The sequence below is a fragment of the Durio zibethinus genome, chromosome 23 (assembly GCF_047325235.1).
Source record: "Durio zibethinus cultivar Kanyao isolate XHJ-2024 chromosome 23, ASM4732523v1, whole genome shotgun sequence".
NCBI lineage: Eukaryota > Viridiplantae > Streptophyta > Magnoliopsida > Malvales > Malvaceae > Durio > Durio zibethinus.
The window spans coordinates 12,165,363-12,191,339 of NC_143184.1; the positions used below are offsets into that span (position 1 = coordinate 12,165,363).

Sequence of the window (25,977 nt, forward strand, 5' to 3'; positions counted from 1 at the left end):
TTGGATGTGAGTTTCACAAATGCGAATTTGAATTCTTGTGAAGTTGAAAAATTTTACAAATTTGAAATTTTACGAATCATATTCTTGTGAAACTAAAATTTTGAGAATCAAATTTTGGTGAATTCTTGTGAAGCTAATCTGAAAATTCTTGTAATTCTTTGAATTGTGAACCTTCAAATTTCAAACTCAAATTATGAATCTTTGAGTTTCCATTACAAATTTCTGTAGACACAATCTATGACTTCTCTAGACAAGATTGTTGAGAAGCTTATTTTTCAAAGTTGTTGAGCCTCTGTTTAGAAGAGCCTTATTTTTTTATGGAAAGTTGTTGAGCCCTATTTAGGGGAGTTTTTATGAAGTCTGAGCATGCTTAAAAAAAACAAAAAAACAAAAAAATAAAAAAATATGTGTTAATTCCTGATTGGATTGTCTATGTCTCTGCACAACTCCTGTTTCACAAAAAAGTGCAAAGAGGGGTAGTTGTAAACACCTTAATCTATTTGGGGTTTTACTTGTTTCTGATAATTAACAAAAACCATGAAAACTTAGGAAAATTTTAAGGTGGTTGGATTGGTTTAGGGTTGTTTCTCTAGAGTTATCAATTTAGGATAAATTCAGGATTTGAAGTTTGAATTTAGAGGAAATCAGAACTCATTTCCTATTTAGAGTTTTTAGGCTTAAAACCTTATAAATACAAGTACATAGAACACACAGAGAAAATAGATCATATAGAGGGAGGAAATACACAACAATAGGACAGAGTAGAGATAAAAAAATAAAGAGAAAGAAATCCAAAAAGAGGCACAACTAGAAAGTACAAAAAATTTGAAGGGATTTTTTGGTTTAAAAAAATTTTTTGGAATTTTTTTTGGAAAATTGCCAATTTTTGATGAATTTTTTGACACCGGTTGAATTTTTTGATGAATTTTTCTATGGTAGTTGAATTTTTCAGTGCCGATTGAATTTTTCGACAAGTGTTCCAAAATTCGATTGCAGATCCCAACATCGTTTGAATTTTTTGGTGAACTTTCAGCCAACGAACCTAGATTCAGGTGAGATTTCAGAATTTGATGAAGGATTTAATTAAAATTTATCCACTCTAAAGAGAGAAAGAGAGAAAAAAAAGGAGGAGAGAGAATGAGGAAGGAGAAATCTGAGAAAAAAAGACTAGATTTCGATTTTTATACCTGACCAAAACGACATCATTTTGGTATTAAACAACCTCAGGATCCTCACATTTCTATTGAGGTGACCTGAATTGTAGCATTGACCCACTTGACCCGCATACCAACCAAACCTTTCAGTTGAGCCGAGTCACACTAAGTTGTTAAACCGTGTCCCTGAAGTCGAATTTTATGTCTACAACCGAGTCGAGTTCCAACTGCCAATTTGAGCCATTTTGGTACTTTTTTATTTTATTTTATTTATTTATTATATTTATTTTATAAGTTTTTTTTTTGCATGATTAATTTTAGGAAAAGTAAAATATAAAATATAAAATATTTTTTGAGAATAAATATTAATTATCCAATGATGAAATTTATAGAAATTTCAAATGGTAAATTTCTATAAAATTCTTAGGTGAAAATTTTTATCTAAATTTGTCCCAAATGGTGGAATAATTTAGATAAAATTTCAATAATGGTAGTCTTTTTCCAAAATAAAAAAATAAAAATTTTTGGTTGAAAATATTTGACTATTATTCAAGGATGAGAATCTTAGAAATTTCAAATGGTAAATTTCTTAAGAAATTTCTAGGTGAGAAATTTCTTTAACTTTGTCCCAAGTAGTGGAAGAATTTAAATGAAATTTCAATAAAAAAAATAATTGTCATATTATTTTCTTTCCAAAAATAGAGAAAAAGTAATTTCTAAATTGATCCAAATGATGGAGAACTTAGAAATTTAAAAAAGGAAGATATTTCTAATTTGGCCAAAATGGTGGAATAATTAGATATATTTTCAATAAAAAAACCAAAATATAAAAATAATTAAATCTTTTTCCAATGACAGAGGCTTTTCAAGAAAATAAATAGGATTCTTGAATACTCTTGAGGTAAAAAAATATTTTTAAGAGCTCTGTTAGATTGATAAAGAATCTTAAAAGTTATTTTCAATATTCAACATTGAATTTAAAACCATTAGCATCAAGAACTTAGGATAAATTTAAAATAAATAATACCATCTTTTGGATGGGCATGTGGGGGTGCTGTAACCTTCTCTATATGTAATCAAACTCTTAAACCTTATTTTGGTTAGTAGAATCGAACCTATTTTTTTAGGGATCTTTAGTCAAGTTTAGGAGTTTCTTAAAAGGATATATTCATTAGGTGACCAATCATACCTAGTTAAAAAAATATTGGTGGCGACTTTATTTGTTAAGTCTAGCTATAGATTTTCGGATCTATATGTTATGATAGCCAAGTTCAGGTCGAGCCTAAGCAAGATATGAAAATGTTATAAACAAGCCTAGACTTGGCTTGACTAGACTCTTTGGATCTCATTTTCGGTCCAAACTTGTTTTTACCTAGAATAAGAGAACTAAAACCTGTCCAAAACATTGCATTTTTTTTTTCAAACTAAAAAGGCATCACAAAAAATTACACATTACAACACATTTACTTTTCAAAGTTTAAAATAAAATCTAAAAACCACATAATGATTAATAAGTATATTGTATAACATAATAAGTTTAGATATTTCTTAACTTGTAGATCATGAAAATCTAAATCAAAGTCTAAAAAATAATGCAAGTTCAAATTAAATTAAAAAAAAGCTCAAGTAATTAGAAAAAAAATGCATTAGCGTCTTTTCGAATAGCTTCCTTACTTGTTGACTGATTTTCAAAACTTTTCTTAAAATCTGTAAGTTACAAAATAAAACACTATAGTTTAATGAAATATCAAATTAACTAAATTATAAAGGAGAATTGTGATATTTTAATTAAGAAGCTAACCTAAAAGGCCATGGTAAAAGTATCATCATCATCATTCTCATCATCACTAGAGCTAGATGTTTTATTATATGGTCATAATGTAAAAAGTAGAGTAAAAAATTAAGAACTTCGAGAAACAAGTATAGATGTTATAATAAAAAATAAAATTAATATAATAACAATAAGAAAAGCATTACTTGTTGAAAAACCTTTAACACATATGCAATCATTAAAATAAACAACAGCTTGAACAATTTTTGGTTTGAGTGAACTCCTTAAAGAAGTAAGAACTTTCTTTCCAATGCTAAAAGCTGACTCAGAAGCCATAATAGATATTGAAATTGCCAAAAGATCACGAGCAAATAATGAAAGCTCAGAGTATCAAATTGAGCTTCTACTCTAATAATCCAAGATATCAATATCATTATTCAACTTAATCATTTTTTTCCAAGTAAAAAGCCAATTGCGACTTTTTATTTTTAGCTTTAGATTAACTTCAAAATAATTTTTAATTATCACTCTCATTAGAACCTAAACCCATATCAGCCTTACATTAGAATCATACAACCTAGAATTAACAAAATCAACCCCTATCACACTAGATGAAGCATTAGGTTTGGAATGCTTCATATACTTATCAAATAAGATTCTAAAAGTACCAAAAACTGTTTGAACAAACTCTAAAGCATGACTACCATAAAACTTAGTATAACAATATTCTACGTAGTTCAACTTGTAACAAAGATTTAAAATGGTAGCACATGACAACACCAAACTATACTCAGCCCAATATTTGTTGAATTTCTCTTGCATCTCCTTAACCATTGGAGTTAAGAATATATGTGGACTTTTAATAGTATCCACCAAGTAATTGTGGACCTTTCAAACCACTCTATAATAAATGTTTGTAGTGGGGGCATTTAGAACTACAAAACACACTTGTCACATCATAGAAAAATTTAAAAAATTTGCAAATAATGCAAATGTTACCCAACTGCTCATCAAAAAGTGCAAAGAGTTGAAAATCTTTATCCTGTCTGTCATAACGTCTAGATTCGGGGATCTATCGCTAGACATTGACTTTAGGAGAGTCGCCACCGATCTTTTTTGTCTAGGTGCGATTGGCCACCTAAGGAATCTGTCCTTTTAGGGAACACCTAAGTTTAAGGGTCCCTAAAAGAATAGGTTCAGGTCTACTAACCAGAACAGGGTTTGGGAGTTCGACTACGTGTGAGGAAGGTTATAGCACCATCACAATGCCCATCAAAAGATGGTACCAGCTTGAATTTGTGTTATCCGAAAGCCTTAAAATTTTATCAAGTAATTAATTATTGAAAATTATTCTCAATTGACTCTAATACTTTTAGCAGAAAATTGAGAAAATTCCCTCACCTCAGGAGTATGCAAGAAAAACTACTGTTTCACTTGCAGAGGCTCCGTCGTCGGATTAGTTAAAGAAAAATCAAAATAAAAGTCAAAATAAAAAGGAAGGAAAGAATGATTGTTCTTGTGTAGGGAAAATTGATACTTTCAACTTTTCCCCAAAAATATTTTTTTGGAATTTTATTTCTAAGGAAAATTGATACTTTCAAATTTTTCTCAAAAATATTTTTTGAAAATTTATTCTTAAGGAAAATTGATACTTTCAACTTTTCCTCAAAAATATTTTTTTTGAAACTTTGATTTCCAAGGAAAATTGATACTTTCAACTTTTCCTCAAAAATCTTTTTTTTTTTGAAAATTTATTTCTAAGGAAAATTGATACTTTTAACTTTTCCTCAAAAATATTTTTTTTGAAACTTTGATTTCCAAGGAAAATTGATACTTTCAACTTTTCCCCAAAAATATTTTTTGGAAATTTATTTCTAAGGAAAATTGATACTTTCAACTTTTCCTCAAAAATATTTTTTTTTGAAACTTTGATCTTAAGGAAAATTGGTACTTTCAACTTTTCCTCAAAAATCTCTTTTTTGAAAATGTATTTCTAAGAAAAATTGATACTTTCAACTTTTCCCTAAAAATATTTTTTTTTTGGAAAATTTGATTTTTATTTGAAGAAAATAGAATAATAAAAAATATAAATAAATAATAAAAAATAAAGAAAAGTAAAACAAAAATAAAAATAAAACTAAGATAAAAAGAATATTAAATAAACCTAGTCTAATAAATGAAAAACAAATAAACAAATAAAAAACATTCAAAGAAAAAAAAAAAAAAACCTGGAGCGGCTCGGCTCGGCTCTGTTCAAGGAAGAGAAAACGGCTCGGAGGGAGCGGCTTGGCAGCTTGGCGCGGCTCGGCTCGGCTCGGAGGGGGCAGGCACGCGTGGGGCAGGCACGCGTGGGTCAGAATCGGGTCAGGTTTTGGCAAAACGCGCGGATCCTCTGATTAACTTAAAGCCAAAACGACGTCATTTTGGGAGGGTATAAAAGGCAATCCCCTTCGTTTTTCGACAGAACGCTCCTCCCCTCTCTCTCTCTTCTCCCCTTTTCCTCTCCTTTCTCTCTAAAATCTGAAGAACAACGGTGCCAGATTCTGGAAAATATCGCCGAAATCTGGAAATTTCGCCGGAAGTTGGCCGGAATATCATCGATTTTTGGGATTCTTCGTCGGAAACTGGGCAAGTCGCCGGAAACTTCAATGTTCGTCGAAATTGTTGCCAGAAAATTCAAATTTTGCAGGAATTTTCTTCGAAATCTGGAAATTTCCCAGAAATTTCCAGAAAAATTTTTCGCCAAAAATTTCTAAAAATTTTTTCTCACTCCCAGAACACTTCTAAACTTTTCCTAGCTTCCTATACGCCTCCTTTTCTCTCAAATCAGTAGCTTTGCTTACTGTTTTCTCCCCTCTTCAGTCTACCCCAGGGGTCCTTTATATAGGGATTGATCAGGAGTTTCTGATCAATCCCAATTCCCCTTTGGACGGGAATTCAATCTTTGAATCCAGTCTGGACTCTTCTGATTGAATTCCCATTCCCAGTGGGATTCTTCAACTTTCAATCCCAACCCTCCAAAATCAAATAAATAAAAAAATAGATAATTTAGAAAAGATAGGATAAAAAAAAAATAATAATCAGATAATCAAAAAGAATCAGATAAAATTAACAGATAATTTAAAAAAATAAAATAAGATAAACCCAAAAATATATTAAAATAATAATAATAATAATATAATAATATATAACTATATACATATAAATATATTCTAAATAAAAATAAATAAATACAAATATACAAAAAAGAAATAAAAGAAAAAAAGGATAAAAAATATAGGATAAAAATTCAATTGGGCCTGAACCCATTTGGGCCAGGCCCAATTGATCTGGGCCTGGACCCAATTGGGTGTCTACAGCTGGCCCTCTTTGCACATTTTCTGTGAAACAGAAATTGCGCAAAGACGTATACACCCAATCCAGACTCAACTCAACATTGTCATTTTTTGTTTTTTGTATATATATATTTTTTTTGTGTTTTTTTTTTGTGTTTTTTTTTTTTTTTTTTATCAAAGCTCCTCTAAATAGAGGCTCAACGACTTTGAGAAACATAAATTGCTCCTCTAAACAGAGGCACCACGACTTTTGAAAAAGTAAATTGCTCCTCTAAACAGAGGCACCACGATTTTGAAAAGTAAATTGCTCCTCTAAACAAAGGTACCACGACTTTGGAAAATTAAATTGCTCCTCTAAACAGAGGCACCACGACTTTGGAAAGTAAATTGCTCCTCTAAACAGAGGCAACGAACTTGGAAAAGTAAATTGCTCCTAGACAATCATGTCCGAAGCAGTTGAAAGTTGTGTTTGAGGGAATTTCAGGAGATCATGCCCAAAGGTCTTATAAATCAATCTTGATACCAAAAGACATCCTATTTCAAGGATTAGGAACTTACCTGACAAGTTTCTTCTCCATCTTGCAAAATATCTTCATATTTGTCTTCTCCATATGGGATGTTGGAACACCCCTGCTTTTTGAATTTATATACTATACTTTCCTGAAAGTAGTGTATGCTATGCAATGTGCATGATTTTCAATGCATGCTATGCAAATGTTGGCCAATTAATTCCTGTTCAATGTATGGTACTCAAGTTTCTCAAGCTTTTTTTTTCTTTCTTGGGTGTCAAGCCCTTTGATTTCTCAAGGATCCAATTACACTGCTCTTCTAAGATCGAACCGGAGTAGCTCTCAATTTTCCTTTCCACTCACATTCTTTCCTTGTTCAGTTTCTCAATACTTTGGAATAAGCTTCATCAATCGATCATCCCTTGACCATCATTCAATGAATTTCTCAGCACTAGCAAATTTCAAAACAAATTTCATCCACCATCACTGGGTCCTTGTCTCAGCATCAACCATTCCAAAACAAACTCTGTCCACTGATTGTTCCCACCATTCGACCAATTGATCCTTGTACTCATCACTTGGTTGTATCGCTTTTCAAGATTTGCCCCATCATATTCTCTATTTGGTCACATCATACATCCTTCTAAATCATCTCTTTTAGGTTTCTACCATTTCTTCATCATCTTAGATTTCTTTTCAAATGAATGTAAGATTCTTTTAAACACATATTCATTCATTCATTATCATTTCAATTCTTGACAAATATAATGCAATCAAGCATTTTCTCAATTCATTCTAGGGGTGAAACAATAAAAGAACAGAAGGTGAATTATGGTAAAGATAATCAATGGAGATCAATTTTGGTAGAAAATAAATGGGAAAGGAAATAAATTGGATGTCATTGAGGTGAATGGTATGTCCAAATGATGAATATTCAGACAATTTTCAACATTAATCTAGGATTCTTTTTCAAAAACTCATTCCATTTACTGTTAAAGTCATCTTGAGCTTGACGAACTCTGCCCCAGTCTTTGAGAGATCTTCAGATATCTTTGATCTTTCATTCATGTGAGCCATTTGACCTGGATCTTTTTTTTTTGGTACCAAAATCACCCTTTCAGGTTTTCAATTTGAATCTCTTTTTTTATTTTTTCATTTTTTCATTTTTTTCCTTTTTTTTTCATTTTTTTTTCTTTTTTCTCTTTTCTCATTTTTCATCCATTGTTGATATCTTTCATGTAGCATGATTCCATTGCTTCATCATGAGCAAGTCTTTGCTCAACCTATGATCATTCAAGTTGAGTATTCACATTTGATCCAAATGGACTTTTCAAGGTTGTAATGTAGGCCAAGGTGAAGGGTCATAAAAAAAGGATATAATAGGCTCAAAACATGTATTAAAAAGGTTCAAAACCAAAGTATCATTTGATACAAATTGGCATTTTGCCCCCACATCGTTTCACTACTTTTTCTTTCCTCACACAAAAGATTCTCATTACTTTGCCCCAAGTCATGTGTGGTTTTTATTTTTCTTTTGCTTTTCTTTCTCTTTCCATTTTTGAGACCTTTTGTGGTGTTTTTTTCTTTTTTTTTTTTTTCAAAATTTACCCTCCAGTGTAGAGGGTGATCCTTGGTTGGGGTTCTTCAAAAAAATGATAAGCTCAAAGGGGTAACAATAAATGATTTTTCAAATGGTAAAAGAAAGATGGCTATTTTTCATCTCAATTGTGAATACCTTTCTTGAACATCATCTATTGAACAAAGCTCATGAACTTGTATAAAAGATTGCACACCTTCAAAATATATCTCTTTCATCTCTGGTAATGGCTTACCCTCTTTATTTTCGCTCAAATCATCTCCTCTGTGAATGAGTTCTCAAAATTAAATCTCAGAATTATTGTTATCATTGTCTAAATATTCATCATCTGAAATTTAAGAATGGGAATGTGAAGTTATGGAAGGTAACAAGGCATGGAATAAATGGTCAAGTCAAAGAGAAAAATGTAATGAAATGCATTGACTTGCCTTTATTAAAATGATAACAAGTGAAGTCATATTGCAAAAAAAAATCTAACATTGTTTGAAAAGAAATCCTAAAATGACAGAAGAAACCTTCAACCAGCCTTATCTCCATTTTTAAAATTGTCCTCCTATGCGATCAGGTGAAGAATCTTTATTGACATCTTGCCCCTCAATTCATTGTGACTCTCCGGACCCTTTCTGTTCTTGACTTTCACTCAGAGTGCTAACATTAGATGTTGTTGCTTTTCCTTGATCAAAACTTACCATTCCATCATTGATCAACCGTTGCACCTTATACTTTAAAGCAGTGCAATTTTCAGTAGAATGGCCAGTAATTCCATAGTGGTAGTCGCAGTGGGCTGTAGGATCATACCACTTTGGATAGGGTGGTTTAAGCTGTTCCACATGGCTGGGGGCAATCAAATAGCTATTATAGAGTTCTCGATATAACTCTGTATAAGTCATAGAAATTGGGTCAAATACAGGTTTTTCTCGAGTAGTCCGTTGTTCTCATGAGCCACTTGCTGGGTTAATAGGGCGAATTTGGGTTCTTACAGGAGCTTGAATGTTGAGGCGGTAAGTGGATGAATAAGATGGTTGTGGGGCTAGCTGGTATGGGTAGGATGAGGCATTATTCACAGCAGGATAGTATGGAGAGTAACCTTGGGATGAATAGGGTTGATAACCCCTGAATTGTTGTCTATCAAAGCTCACAGCTTGAGCTTCAGTTTCTTTCTTTTCTGATGCCTTCTTGGTTTCTCCTTCTTTCAACTTGCCATTTTTTATGGCACTTTCAATAATTTCTCCAGAGATCACCATGTCGACAAAATTCTTAGTTGCATTCCCTATCATCTTTTCATAATAGGGAGGCTTTAAAGACTAACAAATAACACTGTAGTTTCTTTCTTAGTCAAAGGAGGTTGTACTTGAGAAGCAATATCCCTCCACCTCTGGGCATACTCTTTAAAAGACTCATTTGACTTTTTCTCTAGATTTTGTAAAGAAAAACGATCAGGGGCCAAATCGATGATGTGTCGATATTGACTGATGAAGTCATGAGCCATATCGCTCCAAGAGGGAATGTAGGTCCTATCCAACTAAACATACCACCTGGCAGCAGAACCAGTAAGGCTATCCTGGAAGACATGCATCAAGAGTTTTTCATCATGTGCATGAGCTGCCATCTTTCTGCAATACATGGTGATGTGGGTTTTGGGGCATTTTGTACCGTCATATTTTTCAAACTTCAGTACTTTGAACTTATGGGGGATAACCACATCAGGAACTAGGCAGAGCCCAGCAGCATCAACTAACCCATAACAGCTAAATCTTTCTACAGCCCGTAGCCTTTGCTCTAGCATGCTAATTTTAGAGCTTTCTTCAACTTCCACCCTTATCTTTTCCTTCTCTTTCTCTTCTAGATCAGGAATTGGTTCTGCTGCCTTTTTAGTGAAGACAGGATTTATATAGCTATTATACTGCCCTGGGTTAAAAGCTGATGGCATTCCAGGATATGTTGGATATGCAAAATGTTGTGGTGGGACCTCTTGGGCAGACTGAGCTTGAGGTGGGCCAAAACTTGGAGGGTACAAAGGGTCAGCCACTTCTTGCTGGCTTGTACTTCCTTCAACTCCTTTTCCTTTATTCATATTATTGAGGGCCTCCAGAATCTTGCTTAGTTCACTTTCAATCTTCTCTTGAGCTTTTTCTAGCTTTTCAAATCTATGAGAACTTTCTTCTTCTATTTGCCTTGCTCTGGATCTTGTGTTGTATGGATGAGCAAGGTTTTCTCTAGATGGAGCTATCCTCGGACCTTGAGTACCATACTTATGATTAGAAATGTTATGCTGTGCCTTATATATGATGCTTTGATACACAAATGAAATGTACATTTTTTGAATGAAATCTAGTATGAAATGAATGCAAATGATTGTGTTGAAACATGATCATGAAAAGAATACAGATGCATACAATCAGACAAACAACATAGTTAGTTCCGTGGATGAAACGTAAGTGATGTTGATGCATAATGTTACATATGATAAAAATAATACACAAAGTTAAGCAATCAAAATGATTAGATAAACACCCTTTTTATGTCCTAATTTTAAGATATATCTATCATTGGGTAGAAAGAGCTCTATCCTAGGTGTAGGCACTCTTAAAGTTCACTACATGCGGTTTTAAGGTCAGAGTCTAGAGGTCCTCAAATTGCTTCTTACATCCCTGTCCATTACAGACTAGTAAGGCACCCTAATCCTCACCCATTACAGGCTACAAGCGAAAAAGGTTCAATTTGAGTGGGAGTATTTCGCTAGCCACTACGGAGGCATTAGACCTCACGAAAGCAATAGGTACTTTACTCCCTCCTAGAGGGACGGAGCTCGGGTGTAGAGCTCATGTTATGCACATGCACATGAATGACATAATTAACAAAGTAAATAAAACATGAATGAATAACAACACATATATACAACAAGGTTCAATTTCATTTGGCTTTTGGATAACACAAATTATTTGCTGGCCTGACTCTCAAAGTCCCCAGCGGAGTCACCAAGCTGTCATAACGTCTAGATCCGGGGATCTATCGCTAGACATTGACGTTAGGGGAGTCGCCACCAATCTTTTTTGTCTAGGTGCGATTGGCCAACTAAGGAATCTGTCCTTTCAGGGAACACCTAAGTTTAAGGGTCCCTAAAAGAATAGGTTCAGGTCTACTAACCAGAACAGGGTTCGGGAGTTCGATTACGTGTGAGGAAGGATATAGCACCCTCACAACGCCCATCAAAAGATGGTACCAGCTTGAATTTGTGTTATCCAAAAGCCTTAAAATTTTACCAAGTAATTAATTATTGAAAATTATTCTCAATTGACTCTAATACTTTTAGCAGAAAATTGAGAAAATTCCCTCACCTCAGGAGTATGCAAGAAAAACTACTGTTTCACTTGCAGAGGCTCCGTCGTCGGATTAGTTAAAGAAAAATCAAAATAAAAGTCAAAATAAAAAGGAAGGAAAGAATGATTGTTCTTGTGTAGGGAAAATTGATACTTTCAACTTTTCCCCAAAAATATTTTTTTGGAATTTTATTTCTAAGGAAAATTGATACTTTCAACTTTTCCTCAAAAATATTTTCTGAAAATTTATTCTTAAGGAAAATTGATACTTTCAACTTTTCCTCAAAAATATTTTTTTTGAATCTTTGATTTCCAAGGAAAATTGATACTTTCAACTTTTCCTCAAAAATCTTTTTTTTTTGAAAATTTATTTCTAAGGAAAATTGATACTTTCAACTTTTCCTCAAAAATCTTTTTTTTTGAAAATTTATTTTTAAGGAAAATTGATACTTTCAACTTTTCCCCAAAAATATTTTTTGGAAATTTATTTCTAAGGAAAATTGATGCTTTCAACTTTTCCTCAAAAATATTTTTTTTTGAAACTTTGATCTTAAGAAAAATTGGTACTTTCAACTTTTCCTTAAAAATCTCTTTTTTGAAAATGTATTTCTAAGAAAAATTGATACTTTCAACTTTTCCCTAAAAATATTTTTTTTTTGGAAAATTTGATTTTTATTTGAAGAAAATAGAATAATAAAAAATATAAATAAATAATAAAAAATAAAGAAAAGTAAAACAAAAATAAAAATAAAACTAAGATAAAAAGAATATTAAATAAACCTAATCTAATAAATAAAAAACAAATAAACAAATAAAAAACATTCAAAGAAAAAAAAAAAAACCTGAAGCTGCTCGGATCGCGGCTCGGCTCGGCTCGGCTCAAGGAAGAGAAAACGGCTTGGAGGGAGCAGCTTGGCAGCTTGGCAGCTTGGCGCGGCTCGGCTCGGCTCGGAGGGGGCAGGCACGCGCGGGTCAGAATCGGGTCGACGCTCTGGTCGGGTCGAGTTTCGGCAAAACGCGCGGATCCTCTGATTAACTTAAAGCCAAAACGACGTCGTTTTGGGAGGGTATAAAAGGTAATCCCCTTCGTTTTTCGATAGAACGCTCCTCCCCTCTCTCTCTTCTCCCCTTTTCCTCTCCCTTCTCTCTAAAATCTGAAGAACAACGGTGTCGAATTCTGGAAAATGTCACCGAAATATGGAAATTTCGCCGAAAGTTGGCCGGAATATCATCGGTTTCTGGGATTCTTCGTCGAAAACTGGGCAGGTCGTCGAAAACTTCAATGTTCGTCGGAATTGTTGCCGAAAAATTCAAATTTCGTCGAAATTTTCGTCGGAATCTGGAAATTTCCCAGAAATTTCCAGAAAAATTTTTCGCCAAAAATTTCTAAAAAATTTTTCTCACTCCCAGAACACTCCTAAACTTTTCCTAGCTTCCTATACGCCTCCTTTTCTCTCAAATCAGTAGCTTTGCTTACTGTTTTCTACCCTCTTCAGTCTACCCAGGGGTCCTTTATATAGGGATTGATCAGGAGTTTCTGATCAATCCCAATTCCCCTTTGGACGGGAATTCAATCTTTGAATCCAGTCTGGACTCTTCTGATTGAATTCCCATTCCCAGTGGGATTCTTCAACTTTCAATCCCAGCCCTCCAAAATCAAATAAATAAAAAAATAGATAATTTAGAAAAGATAGGATAAAAAAAAATAATAATCAGATAATCAAAAAGAATCAGATAAAATTAACAGATAATTTAAAAAAATAAAATAAGATAAACCCAAAAATATATTAAAATAATAATAATAATAATAATAATAATAATATAATAATAATATATAACTATATACATATAAATATATTCTAAATAAAAATAAATAAATACAAATATACAAAAAAGAAAAAAAAGGAAAAAAAAGTTCAGGATAAAAATTCAATTGGGCCTTACCCATTTGGGCCAGGCCCAATTGATCTGGGCCTGGACCCAATTGGGTGTCTACACTGTCGCCTCCAATAAATTAACACATCTTTGCAATAAAAAATAGAGTCAAAGATCAAATAAGTAGAATTACGTGTCACACACACATTATAATGCAACTTCTTAGTTGTATTGATTTTAAAACTTTTTTCAGCAACATCATAAAACCTTTTCATATGAGGGCCAAAATTTTTTTATGTATTTAATCCCATTACAAATTTTACCAACAATATCATCAACAAGATTCAAACTAGCTTGAACAATGAGATACAAAATATGCCCATGACATCTAATTTGAAAGAGAGCATGATCACATAATAGGGCCTTATTGGCACAAAATCAACTTTTAAGAGTAGAAACCATAATATCATTGTAAGATGCATTATCCAATGTTTTGTTGAGTTTTTCTTGTCTATATTCCACTTAACTAAGCATAAAACAAGTTCATCAATTATATGCAAACCATCACAATGAGGGGTTAAAGCTCTAAATCTAAATCCAATGAGCACTAATACAAATGTATTCATTAATAGTATGCTCAGATTTTTAGTTATCAAAGGTTAAGCATATTCAACCAAACACATTAGCTAACTTTACTTTGATGTGTTCTCTTTCCTATGCATAATAATTCAAGACAGCTGTAGTTGCTGTATGTTTATTTATGTTCTTATAGTGAGGACTTACAACACTCATCATGTATCTAAATCTTGATTCATCAACTGTTATAAAAGAATGCTTGCCACAAACAAGAAAAGTCAATATAGCTCTACGACATTCCTTTGTGTCGTACTTATAATTTCTTACACTTGAACCACCTCTTAAGGTTGTTTAAGTTGCAATGGTGTATTGAGTAATATCATGATTGTGTCTCTTAAGGTAACTATTTAAATGGCATTTCAAGTGAAAAGTTCCACTAGAAGATTTAGTTGATAAAATAGACTTACAATGGTTACATTGTGTCTTCATAAATTGATCGTCTTCACATTTGAGTTTAGTCATCTCTTCCCACACCTTCAACTTCGAAGAAGAATTTTTTTGGCTCTTAGAGGGACTTTCATACTCATTATAGCCATCTTCCACATTTATAGGTGCATTTGGATTTGCCATTGTCATATAAGTTTAATTAGTCTTGCAAGCTACCAAGAAATACATAATAAATACTAAATTTTATGAAGGAAAAAAGCGATGTACAATGTTTAGAAACAAATTGAACCCTAAATTATTCAAAAGGAAAAAAAATATTTTTAGTTTAAGAACCTAATTTGATGTCTAAAAATATGAAAAAAGAAAATAAAATGAAAATTATAAAGACAAGAGTGAAAAAAAAATACCTTAAAGTGATTAGCTTGCAAGTTAGAGAACACAACCTAAAAGGAATAGCATCAATCTAGAAAAGACAACCAATTTGGAAGAGACAATCTTAAAAAAGTTTGAAATTACTAAGACTTATGGAAGACAAACTGATTTTAAAGTGAAATAAAGGAGAAATAAAAATGAAATAAAGTAATGAAAATGGTGATGGTTAACCCTAGAACGAAAGAAAGGGGAAATTGAAGGTGATGGCTACTTCATTCTACTGGATAAAGATAAGTCTTTTTGTATAAATTAGCTTTTTTGTTAAATAGGCTCCTTTTGTGTAAATTATAAAAATGGGCCTTGTTTTATATAAAGAAAATGGGCTTTGTCATACTATAACCAATAAAGCACTTGGACTTCATCTATTATAAAAAATAAAATAAATGGGATTTGTCCCATTATAAAAAACAATAATTAGACTTATTCAATTGTTGGGTCGGGCTGAGCCAGGCTTGGGCCTTATATGATGAAACCAAGGTCTGACTTGATTTTTGGTCGGGCCTTATGTACTTGTGTAGATGTCTTATTTCATCTTGAGTTATTATCGAATCTCAAGTTGTTTTGAATTGGGCTTTAGACCTAACCCATTTAATTTTAGATTTATCATATGAGTTTTAGGCTCAGGTTATATTTTGGGCCCAAAGCAAGCCCATTTTTTTAATTTGTTTTTATTCTAGAAATGAAAAAAAAAAAGTAAAAAGAAAAGAAAAAAATAAATCAAGTGATAAGGTTTTGTGTTTGAAATTTAGAGTTTAGATTAAAATTTTGAAATTTCAATGCCTTTTTAAGCTTAAAATTCAAATTGAAGGATATGATACTTGGTTTTCGAAATTGAAATCCTATCATCATTATTGTTATATAAACTGTTGCTCAGAATGGGAATTGGGGGACAAAAATTGCAGAGAAACATAAAGAAATCAAAGAGGAAGACCATTGCAAATTCAACCTTCGCACCAACACAACAACCTCAAGTTCATCACTGCCACTTTCAATTCTACTGTTTCTAACTTCCTCATCAACCGTTTTTCACCATAGACCAATATTTTCGCCATTGCCAACACCAATATCATCACCATTCCTGTAATAGAAACCCAACTTCCAAAACCTACTCTCAACAAAAACAATTCCACCACTAGTTACCTCAACCACCACATAAGCTAAGACCACAGAATCAACAACAATAGCCTATAACAATATAAATAATCTAAATATATATTATTATATTTGGGATTTTTAGATTTAAAAGGATATATATTTAGATTATTAGGAAATCTATTTTAAAATATCATATATTATTACATTTAAAATTTTTAAATTTTAAAAATATTGTCTAGATTATTAAGAAATTCATTTAAAATTTAAAAAGATAATTTATTTAAATTAGATTTTGTTGATAACAATATTTAATTATTATTTACAAATTTTGTTGGTAACAATATATTTAAATTATATATTAAAAAATATATATAAAAAGATAATTATATATTTTTTAAAAAATTATATATTTAAAAAGATTAAAAGATAATGATATTTAATTATAATTATTATTATCTTATGTATCATTTAAAAAATTTATTCACCTAAATGTCTTACTAAGCACACCTCATCAACTTTCTATATATTTATAATATAATATTATGTAAGATTATGAGATAAAAGAAAATTACATCAAAAGAATCAATTTGCATAAAAAAATGTTTTGCCACATATGACAAACATCTTTGGCAGAAAGCAGAAGCAAGAGGAGATTGGACATTAAATATACCAAAGCATTGAACCCTATTGTTTTGAATGAAGACGGAACAGGCCTAAGAACATTGGTTTTTTTTTTTTTTATGGTGTGTGTGCTCTAAAACATGTATATGCTAAGCCCTAACAACAGATTACTGAAATTAGAGTCTAGAAAATATTCCCTCGGCTATTTCTAAACCTCGAAACAAAAAAATTGCAGTTGATATAGGCACACTAAAGGTAAGTAGTGCGATCATCCCAAGGGCCAAACTTGGTCTAATACTTATCAAGTAATTTTGCAGCAATCCAATTGCAGTAAAAATATCTTCACTGTAGTGCAAAAAATATTGCTTCTCCCACTCCATCCAATTCGAAGGCAGCTCATCGTTCTTCTTCTCTAATACCTTCATCTCTTTAATGCGCATCCGTAGCACAATCATGCTCTCATCTACAAGCTTACCTTGGTAATCATCTCCTCCATAATTCCTACCTCTGGTTGAAGCCATGATTTTGCTACAGAGCTTTCTCCGACTTGTCAAGCCACGGTGAATTTGATTAGGATTAAACGTAAGAGATGAAAATTTGGCAGTTTTTTCCATGATTAATTACTAGTTAAGAGAGTGAGGAGCTCAAGCAAAAAAAAAAAAAAAAAATCAATTCCTCAAATATTGAAGATAATGATAATATGCAAAGAAAGGTTTATGACAGAAGCTAATATATAGAGTCTTTGAAGCCAAGGGAATGTCTGAAACCGTGTTAATTCATGAAGACCGACCGTGTTTTTAAGTCATTGGAGACGAAATTGCACCTTTAAAAAAAGTTAAATATTTTTCCTTTTTTAGACAAACAAACTTTGAAAAAAAAGAAAATTTAAAGCAAGTTGTCTGAAACAAGACAAGAATGAAACAGTGTGTGTGATAGTTTAGTGGTTAACATTCGAAGAATCTGCAACAAAGAAGTCCACACAACGTACTTGAAATATGCTTTCAAATGAAAAGACCATATACCCCATTAATGTCGAAATTTTGGGTGAGTGTAGAGCTTTTTTTTTTTATTATTTAACTTTTTTTTCTCTATTTATTAATAAAGTATATCACTTGAATTTCTTTTACAAAAAAAAAAAAAAATCATAATTTGAAAATAAAAAAAAATTATAAACACTAAAATTTAATTTTAAATTTATTAAATATCATTCATTTCGTTGATTATTTCAGAAATGAAGTGATAATGACGGAGGAAAATAACCATCGTCTCCTTAAAATTTAAATTGTAAGAGTAATATGCACTTATTTTCAATAATGTCATTTTTTTACGTGGAAACTTACATGTTTTGCCTTTAACCCTTAATTACAAAAATTATGAATTCAAGTGATATATGTAATTTAAGACATAATGCATGTTAAAAGGAAAAGAGTAGACTTGAACTTTCAGCACTGGACTTAAGTTTAAAATGGCACATATAGATGCTTAAGATTAATATCTTGTGTAATTTTTAATCTCTAAAATGGTAATTAGTATAAGAAACAATTTATTCATGTTTAGAACTTAAAATTGAAAATATTCAATTTATCAATCTTAATTAATTCAAAATCAAGGCAAAGTAAAAATTTTGTGGGATGAAAGAAAGTTTTTTGTGTTATGTAATTAAAAATCCATTACATAAATATGACTCTTTAATTATGTGAGAAAAGAAAAATAAAAATAGTAGAAAAACAAAACTTCTAATTTAACAATTAATTCTTATAAGGCATTTGTTTAACTGTTAAAAGTACTTGGCTCTTTTCATCTTGACCACAGAATTTTAATTTTGACTTAAGACTAAAAGAGGGCTGATTCATTGTTTTTCTCTATCCATATAAAAATCGTAAAGCAAAAGTCAAAACCTAAATCATGAATTCACGCCTTTGTGATTAGGCAGGTTCACAAACTAATCCTCAAATGTGATTTTTTTTTTTTGGCTATTTATATGTATTTGGTAATGTCTAATTATGTAGACATAATATAAGAAATCATCATCAATTTTTCTTTTATTTAGATGTGATTTATTACTTAATTGAATTTGTTTTATTTTTTAAAAAAAAATTTAAACTTAACTCATGTTTCTTAAAATATATATTTTAATCTAAAAAATCAAAATTAAGTTAAGAAGTATTATTACGAAGGTTATAATACCTTCACAATATCAATTTAAAGAATGATATCAATTGATTTCATATTATTTAAATCTTAAAATATATTTATTACAACATACTTTTAATTTTACTGAATAAATTGAATATTAAAATTACTTAAATAGTTTGATATCAAATTTAAAAAAATTTTCTCACTTCAATAATATTTATGGAGACTACTATCACTCTCTAAATAAGTTTCATGTTCGGATTCAAAAGTTTTTACAAAACTTCAAGTTTTGTAATTGGAATCAATGATGTTGGAAAGTCTTATTAAATTACTATAATATTTTGGTAGAAATTCAAAAATATTCCTTCATCTAAAAGGCTAGAAATTTACATAAAAATTCCAATTGCAACTTTTTAGTAATTTCATTGAAAATTTCAAAATTTTAAGAAAAACTAATATTTTAATTTCTTTCTAATCATTAAAAATTTGATTTTAAGAAAAAATTAATATTTCAACTTTTTTTTAATTTTTTTAAAAATTTATTTTTTTAGTATTCGGATGTAATTCAAATTTTAATTGTTTTCAAATCAAAACAAAATTTTAAAGAAAACATTTTTAATCCTAAAATCAAAATTCAATAAAGATAATAGAAATGTAAAAATTTAACAAAAAAATTAAAATAAAAAGGAAATTAAAAGGTTACGAAAATTAGCCTTAATCAACCGCTCAATTAGCACAGTCACCGGTTTGGGTCGACTTAATCAAATGGTTTGAAAACGGCTTAGTTTATCGACTTGATAATGACCCGGCTTGATTGAAGTTCATTAAAATAGAGCGAGCTCGCGACTCGACTTAATCCAAAGATTCAAAAGCGGATCAATTTGTGTAGATTAAATCGAACAGTTGTCCGCCGGTTCAACAACCATTTCAATGAAAATGCCCATTTCAATGAAATTGCCGATTATCAAAATATTGGTAAACGCTCAAATATGTGGCTTAAGACCAAAAAAATTAGGATATCAATTTAGAATAATCACTATGTATATTTAAATGCCTTTATTTTAGTGTTTTCCCCTCAATGTTAGATTTGAGAACATTTTTTTTAAAGGCAAAATGAAAAATATTGTTAAGAGTTAAAGAACACGAGTTTCCAACAAGGGAAAACTCAACATAGAACCACGGAAATGGACCAACAATAAAATGAACAAGGTATCCCATCCCTAAAAACAACAATAAAATACATATCACTTCTTTCATTCTATAAAAATAAACACATGAAAAAGTATTTTCACTCATTTTCAAGCAAAGAATTGATTTTATATGGATGTATAAAAAGGATTATGAGTTTTCAAACTAAATTTAAAAAAATATATAAACTCACAAATAAGTTTTCCTTCTCATAGGGAAAGAATATTCATAAAAGAAAATGAAGATAAATTATTTGATATACTATCACAAGAGGCAAGGTTAAGAAATTTTCATATTTTATTTATTTTTTAATTAATTTTATTTCATTTTTTTAATATATCACAGAAACAGAATGTAAAATTAAATATCAATTAAGGGCTAATATGACATTAATAAAAAATTTACTATCGAAAGCAATTACAAAAGCAAGTGGCTAGAGTTATGCTTTTGTGATTGTGAATAAATGTGCGCTTAATAATAATAATAATAATAAAAAAACAGTTCCACCCTAGTCCCAAACATGGTCTTGTATTCATGAAAGTATTTTGCAACAAATCCTATAGATTCACTAACATCTATATTATATTGCTGAAAATATTGCTTCTCGCGCCTAATTCAATGGCGGCTGATCATTACTCGTCCTCGTTGAAAATTTCACATCTTTAATCCGCATTCAAAGCAGGATCATGCTTTCATCCGCAGGCCTATCCACCTAATCTGGTTTGTTTGTTTCGCGTCTTGAAGCAATTGATTATGATAGACGGCGTGCTTTTTTCAGGGCTTTGAAAGCTCGGGGAGGTAATAGCGTGGGAAGGTACGCTATATTTGGAGTTTATGAAAGTATATTAGAAAGTTTATACATATATGTTAGACATTACTTGAGTTTAAAAATTTAAGCTCTTAGATTTTTGGATCTTTCATATGTATAAGACTTTTCCCTCACATTTTTTAATGATGTATAATTTTTTACTCATATGTAAACCTATTTTAACAATCTTTCTTGTTCAACTCTCATCTTAGCTCCTCGTGCAATGTCCCTATCAATATCTCATTTGAGCTTCACAACACACAACCTTGCTATCTAAGTTATCTTAGTACCTCTTGATCTTTGCAATCAATCACAGCCTTAACCTTGCATTCCATCACAAGTTGCTTTAGTACATTGTCTTCTTAAGTGGTGTTTTACTTTCACATGTTATCATATTCACTGCTTATAAGTCAAACCTTCAGCTCTAATACTAATTATTGGAAAGATACACCATATTTAGAATCCACAAGAACACACCAGAGAATTTATACATACATATTAGACATCACTTGAACTCAAAAGTTTAAGTTATTAGATTCTTGGATCCTTTATGTATATATAAGAGTTCTCACTCAAATTTGTTACTAATGTAGGGTTTTTTACTCATATATAAACTTATCCCAACAAATAGCTGATAGCCCAGAGAAATGGATGAAGCTTTGGCAATTGCTTTAATGGATAAAATGAGATATGATGGCTCAAGCAAAGATTTGTTATTAAAACTAGTTCGAGGAAACATGAATTTTTTTAGAGCATTTCAAAAATAAAAATTTAAATACACCAAATCATTATGTTTTTGAGATAATTTGAGAAGAATTATAAAAACTTTTACCTTTTTTTACATAAAAAAAATGAAACATTCACATCCACGAGCATGCTCATTGACTTTAACCGCATGAGATGTTTAAAAATTCAACCTTGTAAATCCTATAATTCTACTTATTTCTTTCTTTCATAACTCATAGAGATTTCTCTATATTTATAAGCCAATTAACTTGCTCACCAAAAGTTTCTTCTTGATATACCAAATATTCAATCAAGTAAGTAGAGGCAAACAACCAATATAAAAGAACACATAGATTGTTCTTGTGGAAAGGTTTCACAACTTTCACTAACAAACACACAAAATTACAATCTACCGATTCTTAATTTTAATTTCTATCACAATCTCATATACCTAAATTTCATTACACCCAATAACTCTCTCTCAGACTCTCTGATCATAAATCTAATTATATATATGATTAGATTTTAAATCTACTCATAGTCTTAACAAATTGATCAAAACCAAAGAAGACATAACTATCAATCTCCCAACTTTTCAAGTTCATATATATAAACTATAAAATACTGTTAAAGCAAAAAATAAGTATCAGCCAAATGATTTCTATTTTGAAAGAACTTAGGTGTTTTGGGCAAATCAACTTGTATTAAAACTATATATGAATCCTTGAGCTAATTGTAAAGCATGAAGTATGGTCACACTAGTGGATATTGGCAAGCTTAATAAAACAAGTGCCACCATCGTAATAGCCAAACTTGGCCTAATATTCATGAAAAAGTTTGTAAAAGCCTCAATGCTTCACAAACATCTGCATTATAGTGATGAAAAAAATATTACTTCTCTCATTCCATCCAATTTAAAGGTAACTCAACATTACTCTTCGAAATTTTCATCTCTTTTATCCGTATTCGCAGCATAATCATGCTTGTATCAACAAGTTTACCCATAATATATGGCTCATTACTCCCTCTGTTGGGCCTAAAGCAATAAACATAATAATGTAGAAGGAATATATCATAATAAACCCACAATAATAAACAACATAGAAAAAATAAAGCATACCAAGATTTACGTGAAAAATCTTCTAGTATAAAGGGAAAAATCACGAACCACTAAAAAAATCTCCATATTAAATAATGGATATATAAAGTTCTTCTCTAGCTAAAACTAGAGCTAATCAACAATTAAAGAGAGACAATTGGAGAAATCTCACCAAATAGGTGACTCAACAAATATACACCAGATTTGTTCCTAGAGAGCTTCAAACCTGATCTTCACAGTTCAGAATGTAAAACTCTGAATCGTAAACCTGTTGATAAAATTTTAGCTTAATCGGATCACGAATCAACTTTTGTTCAACCAACTCTCCCTTCTCTCTTTTTTTTCTATTTTTCTAGCTTTTTTTTTCTTTTCTTGGTTTGCGACACCACTTTAAAACAGCCCCACCTCTTTTTATTTAGTAGTTAAGGCTCTGTGTAAAAAGAAAAATCAAAGCCCATGGCCTTTGATTGGTCCAAAACCAATTACATAGGGCTAGACCTAATTTTTCTAACAATCTCCCCCTTCAGCCCTATTAGGAGGAGATTCATCACCATAGTAGTTTCATTTGAAACTTACCTTAGCTAAGTAACTCATTCTGACCAAGTTACTACAAAGCTGAAGCTTTTTCTAGGAAGTATATTAGTTAATATATCTGTTACATTCTCATTAGTATGGATTTTCTTCAACAACATTTGTTGTTCCTCAGTCACTGAACATAACTAGTGATATCTAACATCACTGTGCTTTATACTAGCATAGTATACAGCATTCTTACTTAAATTTAAAGCATTCTGGCTATCACAAAACACTACATACTCTTTCGATTCAACATCAATTCAAGAAGAAAACATTTAATCTAAAACATTTTTTTACCTGCTTCGGTTACTATAATATACTTAGCTTTTGTAATTGATAAAGTAACATAGTTTTACAATTTAGATAGCCAAGACACAGCTTATCCTGTAAAAGTGAATAAATATCTTGAAGTAGATTTATTATCATTAAGATCACCTATCATGTCAACATCAGTAAACCCTTTTAGAACTAGTTGTGAAACTTCACAACTCAAGCATATTTTTGAGGTGCCCTTCAAATATCTAAAAATCTATTTCATTGCTTCTCAATGAACATTTTTCGGATTAAAAAAAAATCTACTCACTACACCAACTACATGAGTAATATCAAACCATGTACAAACTATAAGATATATTAAAAAACTGACTGCAAAAGAATAACGAATACTATATATAGCTAGTTGCTCTTTCTTAGATACCAGACAAGATTTTTTACTTAGATGAAAATTATTGACAATTGGACTGCTAATTGATTTAGTATATTGCATGTTGAATCTACTAAGCACCCGTTCAACATACTTTTTCTGTGACAATCATAACTTTTCAGCTCTCTTATCTCGAATAATGTCCATACCAAGAATCTGTTTTGCTAAACCTAAATCTTTTATGTCAAAGGATTTAGACAATTGTTCTTTCAACTTGTAAACCATACCAACATCATGTCTCATAATCAACATATCATTAACATATAATAAGAGAATAATAAAGTTACCATCAAAGAATTTTTTGACATATATATAAAGATCTGTTACCATTCTTTTATAGTTGTGTTCATCATAAAAGAATCAAACTTTTTGTACTACTATCACAGAGCTTATTTTAAGTCATACAAGCTTTTTTTATTTTTGTAAACTAAGTGCTCTTTCCTTTTTTTCTTCAAAACCTTTAGGTTGATTCATTTAAATGTCCTCTTGTAAGTCACCATGCAAGAATATAGTCTTAACATCAAGTTGCTCAAGCTCAAAATTCAAACTAGCTGTTAATCCTAGTACCACTCGAATATAACTCATTTTCGTAACTGGAAAGAAGATCTCATCAAAATTAATGCCTAGTTTCTGAGAAAAACCTTTCACCATCAATCAAGCTTTGTACCTCACTGCTTGTTATTATTTTTTTTAACTTTAACACCTATTTATTTTTCAATGGCCTCTTCCCTTTTAAAAGTTTAACAAGATCATAAGTATCATTATTTCACAATGACTCCATCTCTTCTTTCATTATTTTTAACCAGTGTTTTTTATTCGAAGTAGCCTGTACATCATGAAAGCTCTTTGTCTCTCTCTCATTGGTAACTAAAATAAAATTTAAACTTAGATACTTGGTAGATGGCTTGTGCTCTCTAGTAGATCTTTTAGGCTAAAACTTTACATCACTTGATGTCAAAGGTAGCTCCCTCTACTCAACACTTTTTAGTAGAGAAGATTGCTCCCCCTGCTCAAAACTAATTGCATCTGGTTCATCACTAACTGTGGTTGAATTATTCATATCTCTAAGTTTTGTTTCTTGCTTATTTTTACTATCGTGACTCTTTCCTATAGAACCTATTGATGTTGAAATATCACACTCAAAATAACCCGTGTTTTATTTTTCTTAAGATCTGTTATGATTTTTTTTTTCATGAAAGATCATATCTTTGCTTTTGACTATCTTTTTTTTTACTAGATTCTATACCCTGTAGCCAAATTTCTCGTCACTATATCTTACAAACACACATTGTGTGGTTTTACTATCAAGCTTTGACTTTTGTTCTTTTGGCACATGTATAAATGCTTTACATATGAAAACTTTCAAGTGAGAGGATAAAGCATCTTTTCCTATCCACACTCTTTTTAGAATGTCAAAACCTAAAAGAACTTATAGTAATCTGTTATGCAAAAACAAGTTATGTTCACTGTTTCACCTTAGAAGCTTTGATAATTTTACCATCCTTATCATACATCTGACTTTTTTTATAATAGTGCAATTCATCCTTTCAGCTATATTATTATGCTATAGTGTTCCAAGTTTTGTTATCTTATGCCTGATCCTATGCTTTGAACAATAATCTTCAAAGTCTTTGGATATATATTCCCCACCATTATTAGTTCGAATACACTTCAAGAGCAACCCTGTCATCTTTTCCACCATGGCATGAAATTTTTAAAAATACTATAATACTTGACTTTTGTTTTTCAACATATACACCCAAGCCTTGTGTGAATCATCATTAATAAAAGTAACAAAATATTTGCTACCACCTAATGACTCAACCTCAATGGGATCACATACATTAGAATAAATTAATTCAATCTATTTTCTTTTCTTTGAGCACTTTTACAAAATAAAAACTCTACGATGCTTACCAAATAAACAATGATCATATGAATCAAGAGATATAACTTTGGTTAAGGGAATGAGAGACTGTCTTGCCAAAACCTATAACCCTTTTTCACTC

At 30.9% G+C, this 25,977-nt stretch overlaps 1 protein-coding gene and 1 pseudogene across 1 annotated transcript; both read right to left on the minus strand.

Moving 5' to 3' along the window:
* Window positions 1–3,465: 3,465 nt before the first annotated feature.
* Window positions 3,466–14,023, minus strand: LOC149512217 (zinc finger BED domain-containing protein RICESLEEPER 2-like; annotated as a pseudogene).
* A 2,019-nt stretch (window positions 14,024–16,042) lies between these two features.
* Window positions 16,043–17,346, minus strand: LOC149512218 (uncharacterized). Its single transcript, XM_089752216.1, has 2 exons — window positions 16,947–17,346; window positions 16,043–16,173 (listed from the first exon to the last, which is right to left on the minus strand). The coding sequence occupies exons 1-2, from the start codon at window positions 17,344–17,346 to the stop codon at window positions 16,043–16,045; spliced, it is 531 nt and encodes a 176-aa protein (XP_089608342.1).
* Window positions 17,347–25,977: the final 8,631 nt, after the last annotated feature.

Coding starts and splice junctions, on each gene's coding strand:
- LOC149512218 (XM_089752216.1), bottom strand. CDS start 17,346: ATGGAAAAAACTGCCAAATTTTCATCTCTTACGTTTAATCCTAATCAA. Junction 16,174..16,946: donor TGCAATTTTTTTGTTTCGAG/GTTTAGAAATAG, acceptor CTGTGGTCTTAG/CTTATGTGGTGGTTGAGGTA.